The following is a 15,846-nucleotide window of genomic DNA, read 5'->3' on the forward strand; positions in this document are numbered from 1 at the left end:
GGTCTATGGCAGCGCTGACTCACGCAGTGTCTGGCTCCTTCCCTCACAGAGAGGGCTGACTCAGTCTCATCCAGGCTCTGTTTCTAAGTCGTCCCGCTGGACACATGCCTCCGTCACTCCCTGACTGGTTTTCGCCCGTGCCAAGGTTTCTGGGAAGAATAGGAAGTTGGAGATGGTGGAAAACGTTTAGCAGATGTCCTGAGTCCAGAGCCAGAGTACCTAATTCCTGCCTAAGGGGATAGAGGACCCATAACTATGCCACTACCCTGCACTAAGGGGGCAAAATAAGTGGGCAATGTTAAGGACACACACACACACCCCACATACACATATACACACACATACACACACACACACACACACATAAACACACACACATACATACATACCTTATCTACTGACTACCCTACTTAAAATCACCTGTAAGGAATAGTATGCATTTAGAAGTTGAGTTCACATCAGCTACTGATAAAACCAATGCTGAAAGACGTCTGTGTATCTAACAAGCCTCTATAGACAGCGGTGAGTGGTCCCAGAATCACAGGCTGCCAGATACTGAGATTTAAGACTGGGTCCTCCAAAGCTCTTTGCCCAATTGCTTCACCAGGGCTCTTGCCTGCACAGCCAGCCCCTGTGAGGGGCAGGAGGAGGCAGGTGAGAGGGCCATCTGTTATTTAACACAGGGACTTCCAGAAAGGCTCATTTTGCCTGTTGACTCTGAACTTGTTCTGGAAAATTCTAGTCATTCCGATCACCTGCCCTGGAAAATGTCACTCACTCCAAGTCAAGTGCATAATCCTGGATCTTTGCTAACTCGGGTCATGACCTTAGTTGATGGTTTATATTTTAGAACCAAGTGGAATCCAAATCTTTTACCCAATGCTTCACAAGTATCAGAGAAGAAAATAGTTCTCGGTGAAATTGCTCATTAGGAGCGTAGAGATGGGAATAGAAAATTACAGACCTACCCTAAAAGAACCAGCAATAAACTCCCAACGACTCTCAGGCATTTTCTCCTTCTGTAAAGCTTCCTTGAGGTGGGAATGCAGTTGGCTGGTAGAGAGCCTGCCCAGCCTGCACAAGCTCTAGTTCTAATCCCCAGCTCAGAAGAAAGCCAGACAGGGCTGGGCAAATAAAGACAAACCGGGAGTTCAAGGTTATCTTCAGCTAGGTTGCAAGTTTGAGGCTGGCCTTGGGCACCAGGAGAGCCTGTCTTAAAGGAAAGGTAATTAATTAATTAATTGATTAATTAAAACATAAGAGAATGGAAAGATGGCCCGGTGATTAAAAACACTTGCTGTTCTTTTGGAGGACCTGGGTTTGATCCTCAGCACCACATGGCTGCTCACAGCTGTCAGTAAGTCAGTCTCATTCTCCCTAGAGAATCCAGCACCCTCTTCTGGTTTCCTTGGGCACCAGACTGTGCACATACATACATACAGGCAAGAATTTATACACCTAGATAAATATAAACAAATGCATAAATACATCTTTTTTTTTTAAGCAAAACTAAAGCAGAGTTGAGTGCACATGGTATACCAGTCTCTGTGCTGAGCAACAGGAATACAATGTAAGAACGAACATAATGGTCCTGTCCTCAAGGATCAGTAACAATTACATGTAAATTTTGCCCTGCACTAACCATCTTCAGAGGCTAGCACAAATACATTTACAGGTGAACTTCATGTCTCCATATCGTGTCTCTCTCTTCCTCCGAAGTGAATATTTTCCTTTTGTAATCAGTAAGAACATTTAAGCATAATAACCTTTAAAAGGGGGGGGGGGTCCCTTTTACTTTTCTTTCTTTTTATTTTTTTATTTTTGGCAGCAGCGGCAGGGTGGGGGGGGGTAGGAGTGGGGTTTGGGGACAGGTTTTCTCTGTGTAACAGCTCTGGCTATCCTGGAACTCACTATGTAGACCAGGCTGGCCTCCAGATCACAGAGATCCTCCTGCCTCTGTCTCCCGAGTGTGCGCCACCACTGCCTGGCTCGTTTACTTTTCTTAAAGCCCTGGAACCTTAACCAAAGTTCCCTTGGCCTTCTCTTGAGACTGGTGGAGCCCTGTCGAGACTATACTGGAGTTTTCAGTTACTGACTCACATGGTATAAACTGCAAGTGGCTGGGTCGCCAGGTGGCTGGTGAGTAGAAGAAGCCCTGACTTAAGATGCGCTGCCCATTTGTGTTTCTGGTCTAGCCAGATCATATAATCCAGGATCTTTCCCTGAGAAGAGCGCTCGGATTTTGTATATTTACTTCTGCCCTTCAGCCTGCTGTCATTTTCTTGGGTGTGTTCCTGGTTCTCAGGGCCCTTGGGCTGTTTAAGTGTCCTGGTGTCCTGTGTCGGGGAGGAGAGGCGGCCAAAGGGACCGTGGTATTCACACCTGCGCCAGCTTCCTCCATGGGCTGAACTTCTAGAGGCTGAGTCAGTTCTCACATGATGAGCCGGAACAGACAGCATGTCATCCTGGGAGGGAAACCTGGCTCACTATGTGCACCTCTTGCTCCACTCGGGAGGCAAAGTGCAAGGCGGAACTGGCTGCCACACTAGCCAGCCTCCCTGGGCAAGTGACTGGAGCGAAAGTCTGCCCGTCCAGTATTTCTGAAAGTACGATCGCTGCCATTGAATTGTCAAGAGATTTTTTTGTTCTTTGTTTGATTTGTTTTTTGTTTTTTTGGTTTTGTTTGTTTGTTTGTTTGTTTTTGCTTGTTTTTTGTTTTTCAAAACAAGGTTTCTCTGTGTAGTTTTGGTGCCTGCCCTGGATCTCACTCCGTAGACCAGGCTGGCCTCAAACTCACAGAGATCCGCCTGGCTGGGATCAAAGGCGTGCGCCACCTGGCTTCTTTTTATTTTTTATTTTTTTAAGACAGGGTTTGACTGTGTGTCCCAGGCGTTTGCCACCATGCCAAGCCAGGTTCTTTTTGTACATGTCTGTTTGTTCACTTGCTGGTTTGTTTTGAAACAGAACCCTGCAGTATAGTCTGGGTTAGCCTGGATGTGTCACCCAGGCTGACTTGAACATCTCATGGCAGTTGCAAGTTGCCTTAGCTCTGTTCAGTCAAGGCAAATGAAATTCAGGGGTGCCCACTTAGGCAAGGAGCTAAAAGCACTAATTGCTTGCATGTATGTTGTTTCGTGTGTGTGTGTGTGTGTGTGTGTGTGTGTGTGTGTGTGTGTCACGGAATGGAGAGATGGGTGAGTGCAGATATTCTGGTAATATCGGGGAAATAAAGGAATCATTCTCCTCAGCTGGTATTGCCACCTCAAAAGCTGATTCTATTCCCTTGTATCCTATTCCAGGCTTCTGATCGATGGGCTGTAACTCACTGATGCGTTCATGTTCTTAACTCATTTTAAAAACTTCTGAGCACCATTTTTAGTGGGATTAAATGGGGAGACACGGGATAGAATAGAAACAATACTATCTTGTATAGTAATCAGTGAACACATACTGTAGAAGAAATGACAGTTATTATTTTTTTAACCACATTTGTCCCGCTGTGGCTCACGATCTGATGTGTTACCCTGCATAACCATGTCGTGATATGATTCTGTCTCTGCCTCAATCTCACGTTGCATCTCCTCAGCAGAGATTTCTAAGCCTCTCCTATTATATTTAAAGGGCACCTTTAGTTGAAGAGGTGGCTCTGTTATATGCATTTGGAAATGAGTCAGAGATGTTGGACTCTTCTTGAAAAAAGCTGTCCTTGGGAGCCTCAGACACTGGCAGCACAGCTTTCTCTTAGAGGAGAGCTGCTGGCATTAAGCCAACCCTGCCTTTGAGCTTGGAGCTGCGGAGCTGTGGTCCTTCTGCTAACAGAGCCTCTCTGGAAGGCCAAAGACACCTGCCCCTGCTTCAGCCAGAGGAAAAATCAGGCTTACTCTACAGCAGACGGATCTGTGATGGCAGGGATCTTTTTTAAATATTAATTAATTAATTATTCTATTATCAGCTTGATACAGTATAAATTCTTTTTTTTTTCTTTTATTTTGTTTTATGTGCACATCTGTCCATGTGAGGGTGTCAGATTCTCTGGAACCGGAGTTACAGGCAGCTGTGAGCTGCCATGTAGGTGCTGGGAAATGAACCCAGGTCCTCTGGAAGAGCAGCCAGTGCTCTTAACCGCTGAGCCATCTCCTGGACAGTCCCTTTTTTTTTTTTAAGATATATTTATTTACTATGTATACAGCATGTATGACTGCAGGCCAGAAGAGGGCACCAGATCTCATTACAGATGGCTGTGAGCCACCATGTGGTTGCTGGGAATTGAACTCAGGACCCCTGGTAGAGCAGTCAGTGCTCTTAACCTCTGAGCCATCTCTCCAGCCCCCATAAATTCTTATCTCAATAGTGAAATGTTTCATTGAGGCTTGCTCAGTAATTGAGTAAAACCAAAACTTATTAAAAGCTGAAGTCATCCTAGGGTCCCCCATGATATATATATATATATATATATATATATATATATATATATATATATATATATATATATATATATATATATATATATATCTGTCCTCCATGAATCTGTGGATTGCAGTCTGATTGTTCTTTGCTTTCTATCTAGAATCCATTTATGAGTGAGTACATACCATGTTTGTCCTTCTGGGTTTGGATTACCTCACTCAGGATGATATTTTCTAGTTCCATCCATTGCCTGCAAATTTCATGCTGTCATTATTTTTCTCTGCTGAGTAGTACTCCTTTGTGTATATGTACCACATTTTCTTAATCCATTCTTCAGTTGACGGGCACCTAGGTTGTTTCCAGGTTCTGGCTATTACAAATAGTGCTACTATGAACATAGCTGAGCATGTATCTTTGTGGTATGATTGAACATTCCTTGGGTATATGCCCAAGAGTGGTATGGCTGGGTCTTGAGGTAATTCGATTCCCAATTTTCTGAGAAACCAGATGGCAGGGATCTTGCCTGTTAATGAATTTAATCGGTCCTTTGGCTTAGAGACAAGACAAATTTGCCTTCCTGCTCCACGGAACTACAAGTCAAGTTGTAAGTCAGTACAAGCATCCATTTATAAGGATAGGTATATGGATATCTTACCCTGATTAGACATATTAAAGAAGGTTGTTTTGCACACGAGTAACATGAAAATCATTGGGCCGAGCTGAGCCAGACAGAAAGAAAAGAGATCTTGAGAGACATTCTAGGCAAATGTAGTGGCTTGCCAAACCAGACGTAGGGCCTAAAGGAGGGAGACATGTGGCCACAGGGAGGTGGTAGACCAGCCAAACTGCAATTAATTTGTAATACAATTAAACTATAATACAGCATAGCTATAACCGTAATGAATTTGCCTTAGATATGAGGCTAATAATTTTTTTAATGTTAAGGCATTGGTGTCTAGTTACAGTGACCCGAGATGCTGCTGCTGCTAACATTACACTTCATAACTAATGGCCCCTAAAATCTGACCACCACCCCCATCTAGAGCTTTTCTTGCAATCGACCATCAATTTAATTTCCAAAATCGGATTACTTTAGATGTTTGAGCCAGCAGGGGATGGCTGGAGTCATTCTGGCTGTGTACTGTTAGACAATGCATTAAGTTCTGCTTCTTCATTCATGTTCCCCAGCACCTATTAAATTATCAATAACTTTGGGCTGGAAAAAGAAACTTGAAAATCACCAGCTTTCTTCCCTCTCTGTGACCCCTCCAATCAATAAACATCCTTCCCAGAGCACAGCACCCAGCTCTGGCTCTAGCGCTGGCACTAACCAAGCCCTCGCTCCGCATATTTTCTTTCTGCTTAGCTGCCAAGAAGGGACTCGCTAACACAATTTGACCCACAGTCCTAAGTAAAAAATTAACCAGACACCAAGTTGTCCTTTGGCCAAATTACAGAAATTGCAGCCAGTGTGTGAGTGGGGTCATTTTTGTGTGTTTGTTTTATAGAATTGCACTCTAAACCCCAAGAATCTAAGTGTTAGACAGTTGATGTGGGATGGCTGAGACCGACTTCCAGTTAAAGAAGGGACAGCTGTGGAAAGCTTTTTGGTCTGGAGTGAAGAAAGAAAAGCCAATTCATCTATTAACTGTTTTCAAAGCAGCAGAGAGTATGTTCTTAAGCCGAATATGCATGGTGAGGGGCTTGGGACACGGATTTGAGTTGTCCCAAAACACATGTTCCACAAAGGAGGGAAGATTCCATTGGTTCCAGAATAAAGAAAGTCATAACCCAAGGTTAACTTCTTATAATAACGTTTATTCATGCTCCATAAGCCTGTTTAAAAAGAAAAGGCAGATTATCTGGATCACGCACTGCGTTAGTCAGGATCCTCTAGAGTCACAGAACTTATAGAATGAACCTCTACATCTATAAAAGGAATTTATTGGAATGACTTACAGTCTGCAGTCCAAGTAATCCATCAATGGCTGGCTGTGAACAGAAAGTCCAAGAATCCAGTAGTTGCTCGGTCCACGAGGCTGGGTGTCTCAGCTGGTGCATGCTGGAATCCCAAAGAAGCAGACTCCAAAGCTAGTGAAGGAATGGATGGGCTAGTAAGGTGAGGGCCAGCAGGCCAAAAGCAAAAGCCTCCTTCTTCTGTGTCCCTATATAGACTTTCAGCAGAAGGTGTGTGCCACATGCCCAGATTAAAAGTATGTCTTCCCCACTCAAGATCTGGATCAAAGGCATGTGTCTTCCTACCTCAAAGGTCTGGACTAGAAGTGGATTCACCCACTTCAAACCAAGCAGAAAACCTCTCACAGGTGTGCCCCCTATTTCTGGGTTATTGGTGAAATTATTAAGGCCACTCCACATAGTTAAAAGAGAGGTTTATTTTGTGGGGTAACTTACAAATGAAGGGATAGGTTGTAGGGTCTGCCAGCGTCCAGGGTCTCAGAGCCAAGAGAGACCTTTCCTCTCTATCCTGGGTCTTCAGCTTCCTCCCTCAGCCCCGCCTTTTGGGCATGACCATTACTGAAGCCTCAATGGGGGTTGGAACTTCCAGGCCAAGGCTGGGATGGCTATCCACTACACTGGGTTGTGGTTCATTCCAGATGGAGTCAAGTTGACAACCAAGAATATCCATCACATGTAACAACTTTGAGTTTTATTGAGAAACAGGATCATAATTATTGGCCTTTTTTTTTTTAAATTCCAGGAGAAGTATCATCCCCTAGGCAAGGGGAGAACCTTAGCTAGTATAAGTAAACTGAATATAATTCTGGTCTAGTGTCAAAGATAAATATTGGTTCTGTAGCTATCACTATGTTTATTTCACATACTGAATCAACAGAACCTTCCTCCCTTAGGACAGTGGTTTTCAAACGTTGTTTCATGTTAGAATTTCCTGCAGGTCTTTGTAAGCATGTGACTGCCTGGTTCCCTTTTCAGTAGGTCACCCAAGAAGACTTAGCATGCCCCTACCTGACCCCACCCAGACCAGATGAGGCAGAACCTCTGGGGAGATGATACTTCTAAAAGTATGGTATCCAAGGCATGGTAAAGGTAGACCTGACTAGGGAACTCTTGCCCGAAGGTGGGGTCAGCCCTACCCAAGTTTGCTAGGTGATGGGTGATTCTGAGAGCGAGGTCTTCTGTCTGGGAACTCGTTCTGGAGAACACTGGCCTGAGCAACACCAGACCTAGGAGACCTAGGGAACTCCACCGCTTGAGGAATGGATGACTATCAAAATGGTGTGTCTTGCTTCTTCCGTGACATACTTTCTATTATAATATCACCTCTTAAGTCTTACATGCTAAGGAGGGATGATAACTCAACACAGAAAAACCAAATCTGTAAGCAGACAACAGACCCAGATGTAAATGCATTGTATTAAGGCAAAGTTGGTTTTCATCAGAACTTCATTAGTGGTTCATTAGAATTTCATTAGCAAATGATTTCATTTTGGAGGCTAAAATAAGCCAAAATTGATATCTACTAAAATTCGTTCTAGGAATAATCTTTCATTCATAAAATATAATGTAGATGAAATCAAAACCTTTTGAAGCCACTAGAGAGAGGTAAAGGGGTAGGAACAAAGACAGTCATGTCAGCATTATTTCCAGTAATACAGGGCTGGGTATTTAGCTCAAGACATAGAGCACTTGCCTAGTATATACAAGGTCCTGGGTTCAATCCCTGAGGCCCCCATGAAAAGGCCACTGTGGTTAAAAATTAGAAACACCTTAAATGTCTATTCAAGGTGGAATTAATTAAATAAAACATTGTAACCAGCTATTAGTATTAATGGAGAGCAGTCATTTAAATAACAATGCCGCCTCCTACATATTCATTTTTAACCTCTAATATACAAATAAAAATAGAAGTAAATTGTAAATATGTATATAAATAAAAATAATTTGTGTTTAACAAACAGACGTGTACAAGCATCCATGAGATTGCTCTGGAATGTTATACAATACGGTGGTCATAGTGATTTTCTCTAGGGAAAGAAGCAAGGTTAGGGATGAAGGGAGGTTTATTTTCTCCATGAATATTCCTTTGGCCTTTTTGGATATTTATATCACTTGAATTAATTAACCTTTATTTTTTAAAAAGGTAAAAATCAAGCATAAGCTTTTTTTTGTTTTGTTGTTGTTTTGTTTTGTTTTGTTTTGTTTTGTTTTGTTTTGGAGACAGGGTTTCTCTGTGTAGCTTTGCGCCTTTCCTGGAACTCACTCTGTAGACCAGGCTGGCCTTGAACTCACAGAGATCCGCCTGCCTCTGCCTCCTGAGTGCTAGGATTACAGGCGTGCACCACCACCGCCCAGCAACTGTAAGCTTTTAAAGTTCACTTCTTAAAACAAAAACAAAAAAAAAAAGGAAAAAAATAAAGTCATTTCTTCACACATAGAAACGTTGAGAAAACGAAGCTGGAGAGATGGCTCAGCGGTTAAGAGCACACACTCTTCTTGCAGAGGACTGCAGTTCAGTTCTCAGCACCCAGTCTGATGCCTCTGGCTTCTGAGAGCACCCACGCATGTGTGCAAGCACACACATAATTAAAAGTAATAAAAAATAAATCCTCTTTCACAGTTTTGTTATTAAATAAACCTGCTGCCTTGTTCCTCTTCTTCCCTTGTGCGGGAAGAGAGGGAATGAAGGAGGAACCCAGATAAAGTGTCAAAGATACATTGTTCCTCAGCACTAAATGCTCTAACCTCTTCAACTCTCCGGGTGTGTTTAACATCCCAGGTAACACCTCTCCCCCCACCTCCACCCTCTCGGGCCGGTGTGCCTTTCTGATGTGTGGTGCCGGCTTCCAACATGATAGACATGCGCCCAACACGGAGCTCTATCCCCAGCATCATCGTGGTAAAGCAGATATTATTACAGAGGAAAACCCTGAGGCTCAGGCAGGTCTCTGGAAACTTAAGCTAATTGCATTTAATGCACACACATTTTGAAAAGTTGTGCAAAATACTGTGGGGACTAAAAAAGACCAATGTAGTCCTTGCCTTTCATTATGTACAAGATCACTATACTACAAGTCAAGACTGAGCACCATACGGAAGATTTAAATTAGAGAAATCCCTGGGTGGGAGAAGGTCGGAATGAGAGATGGCTTCGCAGAAAGGGGACGTGATCAAGCAGGATGCCGACAGGATGAGGCGGAAGGCGCAGCCTTGGGAATCACACGCAGCTTTCTGCTCTGAGCTCTGTATGCACTCTCGAATTTCAGTCTCTTAACCCTTACAACTCTAAGTGTTATCGCTCCAAATTTTAATAATATTTAATAATTTGAGGTGTAAAGGAGAAACTTCCCTAGATATTCCAGATCAGGGCTCTTACACGCTTTCGGCTCACCAGCCCCCTTTTATAGGATAAATGTCTATGAACACTTAGGCGTATGGCGATATGAAATATGTATAAAACCAAGCAGTTACTGATAATAAATTGTCAAGAAATTTGCTTGGGCTAGCAAGATGTGTAAACACTTTGCCAAGCCTGGCAACCTGAGCTCTATCTCCAGGATCTGTGGAAGGTAAATGCTAATTCCTGGAAACTGCTCTCTAAGTCCCACACACGGGCTGTGGCATTGACACACATACACGTATGAATAAATCTAATCTCAAAACTTTCACAATAGAAATTTATTTTAAGGCAATACTTTGATGTACATATAATTTGACTGGTTATTAAAAATGAACGAAATAATTAATTCTAAAAGTGAAAGCAAGCCAAAGCTATACCTCAGTTGGACTTCCTGCCTAACAAGCACAAAGTCCTGGGTTTGATCCTCAGCACCACATAAAAACAGACAGACAAACAGACGACAGACAAAAATGGCCACAGTGGCCTGCGTGTAACACCAGTATGTGGGACATAGAGGCACAGGATCAGCTACATAGTGAGTCTGAGGTCAGCTTGGGCTACATGAGACCCTGTCTCAGGAAAACAAAAGAGGTGGTGGAAGTTAGAGAGATGGTTCAGTCGTTGAGAGTACTTTGCTGCTGTGTATCAGAGATGAGATCCTAGTACCCACGCAAGGTGGCTCACAAAAACCTGTAACCACTTCCAGGGGTTCTGATGCCCCCTTCTGGCCACCATGCAAATTCACATATACACATACATATAATAACATACTCATAAAGTAAAATTGTTTTTTAAAAAGAAAGAAAGCAAAGTTGCATATAAATGAGATGATATGCTTATTTATTTTTATATGCATAATTAATTACTGGACAAATATTTGACAGTGCATAACATCTTTGCCTTTTTCAGAGTTATTGGTATTCTGATTTTATTGCCATCAATAAGAATGCCACCTCCAATAAAATACACAGCATAAAACAGCAGAAGCATGTTTAGGGCCATTTCAGAAATTGTGGAAATGCTGTCCTAATCCGAAGGCAAATTCATTTAACATTTTTAAAATGAAATGAATCAACAGTTCAAATGGCAACTTTAAAAATCAAACACTCTAATGTGAAGCAATTCGAACATATACTAACTGGGTACTTAAGTGCTGAGAAATGATCATAGGAAAACACTTGTTTTCTGTAATTAAACCATTATGTTTCTGTAAACGCAGAATGCTTTATGTGGATAGTGAAGGCATTGCGATTCATAACACAAAACAGTCTTGAATCTGCGCCGAGATGTTTGAGGCAACATCTATTGGTGTTGCATGGCAACAAGCTATGCTTAGTGCAAAGTGCACATGTTGTGTGTTCGAAACCAAGGCACAGTGAGACACTTAAAGTGTGTGGCCAGCAACACTTTGGAGTCATTATGTGTTTGATTTTGAATTAATTTTTGGTTACTGAATGTTCAGAAATCTGTTACCAAATAGTTCACAGCCCACATTCAGCTATGTGACCCCCAAGGAGGTTGTGTATCACATTTTGAGAATCTATGCCCCAGACTCAGGTGTCTCCTTTTTTAACTTTGCTATCAGATTGCCAAGACGATGCATGACTTCACATAGCAATATATAATGCGTATGCACTTTGTGTATGCACACACACTCATGTGCAAAACTCTTCATCTCTAGCACAAGTATAAACCACTAGAGACAAAAACCTTTATTCCTTTAGCACCACCCCCCCCCCCCAGCTACCCCAGTACGCTTACATAGAATACTAAAATTATGGTGATGCATCATGGCCTAAATGTGCATAACACCCCCATTTTTTATCTTGTGTAAAGGTTTCATGACAACAGATGAAAGGAAATTATTTGACCACCTCAAATCACCACATCTGAAATACTGGGTTCCGTTCGTTTGGTTTGGAAATCTTGCTACGAAGGCCCGGAATGAAGGTAGAATCAGGGACAGCGTCGACCTACAATCATTGATGAACGTAAGTATTTAGTAAGCCATGAGAAAAAGATGCAAATTAAAACTCAAAAGGCCCCTGGATGTTAACAGGTCAGACCAAGAGGTCTGCTCTGTTCACTCCAGATCCAAGGCACTAGGAAGCTAGTGTGAAAACCCGTGGTAAGCAGAACAGAGAATGAGCAAGATGAACTCAGCCTCCTTGGAAGCGCTGGCTGTCTGCACAGCAAGCTCTGTGAGAGGCTTGTAGGAAAGTGTTCAAGCCAGGATTGCCAAGGACTCTGAAGAGGCGCATTGCCCATGGGCATTTGCTACCCCTTGCTTCAGGGTTCTAACATAAAATCCTTAGGTGTTTTTTTTTTTTTTTTCAGTGATGGGATGAAACCCAGAGTGCCTTTTGCATGCTAGGCAAGCAGTCTTCCATTGAGCAGAACCCCCAGCACCCAGAATAAAATCCTAAGGAAGAATAAACCTCAATCTTTTCTCCCCACCCCAAATTTGAATAATCCAAACTTAAATCAGTGTTCAGTTGCTGTCAAGAACAAAACAATATCTTGCTAAATGAAAGGTCTCAGGATTCATGAGAGAAATGTATACAGTGGTAATCTGCTGTGACAGCCCTAATGATGGTCTCTGGCTTGGATTAGGCTAAAATGAATAAATGGTTTCAAACTGAGGTAATATTAGATTCCAGTCTCATATGGATAAGGGACAAGATCAATGACTCTCCATCCTTCCTCTTAATAGATTTTCTATATGAGCAGTTTTAAAGTCTCAATTTGTTGGGCAAAAGCCTTAGCATATATTTCTATGTCTTTTCTAATATCTATAGTAGGAATGTTTTTAAGGAGAGGAAAAAATGCTTGCCAAATGTTTCTACCAAAATACCTAGTAATTACTTATTTAAAATATTAACCATTTTAGCTTCCCATGAGCACTTGGGGCCAGTCTATACATTGAAGAGTATGGGTTAGGAAAACGAGTTTATCCTTACAACATTCCATCTTTTCTTAATATTTCTAAAAATATGTCCCAATGTTCTTGTCATTTTTTTTTCCTTTTTACAAATGGCTCCATGGTAAAATGGCTTTGCTTTCTCATTCTCAGAACTTACAGAGTTGGCCTTATCATTTCCTGACACAGTCATCAACAGTGCGCCGGAGTTCTGAATCCCAGCTAACGTTTACTACTGTGGCCACTGTGTTAGTAAAGTGTGATTTTATGTTTTGGGCTTAGGAGATGAATCGGTACCGCTCTTGGTGCAGTCTCCTGTTTGGCTATGACTGGGTTGGCATTCCACTGGTTTACACACAGGTACCAAATACTGTGCATGTGATTATGGGGCACGGGGCAGGGACAGGAGCCTAGGAATCCGAGATCAATCTTGGGTGCCGCTCCTCTGGAGCCATCCACTTTATTTTTTCATGATTGATTGATTGGTTGATTTTTCGAGACAGGGTCTCTCTGTGTAGTTTTGGAGCCTGTCCTGGATCTCGCTCTGTAGACCAGGTTGGCCTCGAACTCACAGAGATCCGCCTGCCTCTGCCTCCCGAGTGCTGGGATTAAAGGCGTGCGCCACCGACACCCGGCCTCACTTTATTTTTCATTTAAACTTGCTGAACAGCGAGGCCCCGGGATCTCCCAATCTTTCACCCCTTCCCCAGACCTGGGTTTGCAGGAACAAGCCACCATTCCTGGCATTTTATAGGGGTCCTTGGAATTGAACTCGGTCCCTCGGGCTTGTGGTCCCGTACTTTGCGGACTGAGTTATGGCCGCAGCCCGGTGCATGTGCTTTTGACTCCCACTTGCTCACGTCGCACCGTAGTTTCTGTGGGCGTCTAGCCCTCCCGTCTCCCTCCGGCTTCTCTCTGTTCCAGGTTGTCACTCTCGCTGTCTACACATTCTTCTTCGCATGCCTGATTGGAAGGCAGTTCCTGGATCCCACCAAAGGCTACGCGGGGCATGACTTAGATCTGTACATTCCGATCTTCACTCTCCTCCAGTTCTTCTTCTACGCAGGATGGCTCAAGGTAAGTCAGCGATCTTGGTGCCCAAGGCACTCTGGAATGCCTCTTGTTCCAAACTCTCCACATGAATCCTCTATGGAGGGAGTCTTTGGCAGACCGTTACAATGAGTAACTCACAGGAAGATGTGATGTGTAATCGTTCATAGATGTGATTGCTTTTCCATTGAGATGGAAGTGATGGGTAGAGAGGCTTTTGTGGGCGGCAGCAGTTCATTATGCAAAGAGAAGAGGAGAACATTTCTCTTACAGCTATTGATTTTTCTGCAAGCCTCTGTGTGCTCCCACGAGGACTGAAGTAATGTAATTAAAATAATAAGTGCACCTGTGTTGGTTTTTAGGCACAACTGGCCAGAGGCAATAACAGTAAACCATCAGCCTTAGAGAGCAAACCTGAGCCTTCATACTGCAGCAGAAGATCGGTTCTGCTCCACTCCGTAAATCATTTCAATCCCCTGAGTTCCACTAGCCGGCCCACACGTTAAGTGCATCCTGTTTTGTTTTGTTTTTTTTTTGTTTTTTTTAAAAAAAAAAAAAGCTCATCAGGATTAAAAGCAGAAACATCAGGATTAATGATGACATTTAATTTGCCAGGAATCTAAAAGCATGTCAGAGTCATGGGAACAGCTCATCCAGTCACGGGTGTGGAACTGGGTCTGTTCCCACCACCACTCCCAAGCCTCCCAAGATGTAATACGTGTGTAAATATCAGAAGCTTGATTCTCCATCTCTCGACGTATATGACAGGAAAAAAGTCAGAAACGGCAGTTTCCTTCAGTCAAGTGAAATCCAATAATACGTTCAAGGAGACTAACCAAACAAATTTCCAAATACTTGGCCCACCAAACAGCCACCTGTGGTCAGGCCTTTGGGTTGGGACAAATTCCCCTGCAAACATTTGTTCCTTTGTTGGTTTGAATCCTCATAATATGTTGGCATTTTAAATTATACGCCAATGACGAACAGTGTGTCCTTTAAATGGCAAAGAAAAAAAAATGTTCTTAACCAGATGACAGTGATTTGTAATCATCTTTACCCGCTTGCTCAGAGTGAGAAAGAGCAAGGGAGGTGAATGGTTCTCTTAGAGGGACTCTACTTCACCCCGAAATCACCACAGTTGATGCAAATGCTCAACTGGCCTGTTCTTCAGTTCCACTCTGGTCTGTGTTGTCCCATCCCCTTCCGTCCTGCTGAGCTTTTCAATTGTCTGTCTGCTTTGTGTCCACGTCAAGTGCTTGGCTGAACCACGAAGAGATTACTGGCTCCCCCCCCCCTTTTTTTTTCTGGTGAAGTGTCTAAATTCCTTTCTTCTATAAACTGTTTTTAAAAGGCCAGGTAGGAAAAGATAAGCCAGTGTCATAAAAGTGCGGTTCCCACCCTGGTGGATTGTGTCTCCATTTGCAAAGAACTGCTCTATCCAAAGTGTAGGAAACACATCTTGAGCTTCCTTTCTGCAAACGGTGCCCTCCAGTGAAGCCATCTTGGTGACATACTCAATGCACAGATGTGTCACTGTGACTATTAAATGTAGACTGCAATAACATATACAAGACGGATGCTATAAATGTGAAAAATATGAACATAACAAAAATGTTTTCAGGGCTGAAATGATGGCCTATTTCATTTCAGCAAAACCTCAGGCAAGAAGAGGAAGACAGCCCCTCACCACACAACCAAGGACATCCACAGCTACTGCAAGGAAGCTTACTAAAGCAGGGCTCACTAAACCCAGGCTGTCCCCACTGCAAGGTTCTGGTTCTCCACCCTAGCCATGCGCTGAGCTCTCCTGTGGCTGCCTGGGCTCAGCCTCACTCTGAGTAAATCAGAGTGTCTGGGGGAGGGACCCAGGTATCCATTTGCTGGGGGTGGGTTTTGTTTGGCTTGCTTATTTTTGTTCTGTTGAACTTCCGGTAGTGAGTTCCACGCACAGTGGAGGTTGGAAACAGCAGCTAAGTGGTTTAACTAATCCTGAAGGCCAAGAGGATAAAATTTCTTTATTTTTTTTTAGTTCCATGTGACTGTGTGTGTGTGTGTGTGTGTGTGTGTGTGTGTATTATATGCATGTGAGTAT

At 43.0% G+C, this 15,846-nt stretch overlaps 1 protein-coding gene across 1 annotated transcript in view; it reads left to right on the top strand.

Moving 5' to 3' along the window:
• Nucleotides 1-15,846, top strand: part of Best3 (bestrophin 3) — a 44,412-nt gene that overhangs the window by 10,699 nt on the left and 17,867 nt on the right. Inside the window, exons 5-7 of the mRNA XM_036170162.1 lie at nt 11,621-11,775; nt 12,987-13,064; nt 13,629-13,781. Coding sequence (XP_036026055.1) covers nt 11,621-11,775; nt 12,987-13,064; nt 13,629-13,781 — 386 coding nt within the window. The remainder of the gene's footprint in view (nt 1-11,620; nt 11,776-12,986; nt 13,065-13,628; nt 13,782-15,846) is intronic.

Source organism: Onychomys torridus, chromosome 20 (genome assembly GCF_903995425.1).
Source record: "Onychomys torridus chromosome 20, mOncTor1.1, whole genome shotgun sequence".
Taxonomy (NCBI): Eukaryota; Metazoa; Chordata; class Mammalia; order Rodentia; family Cricetidae; genus Onychomys; species Onychomys torridus.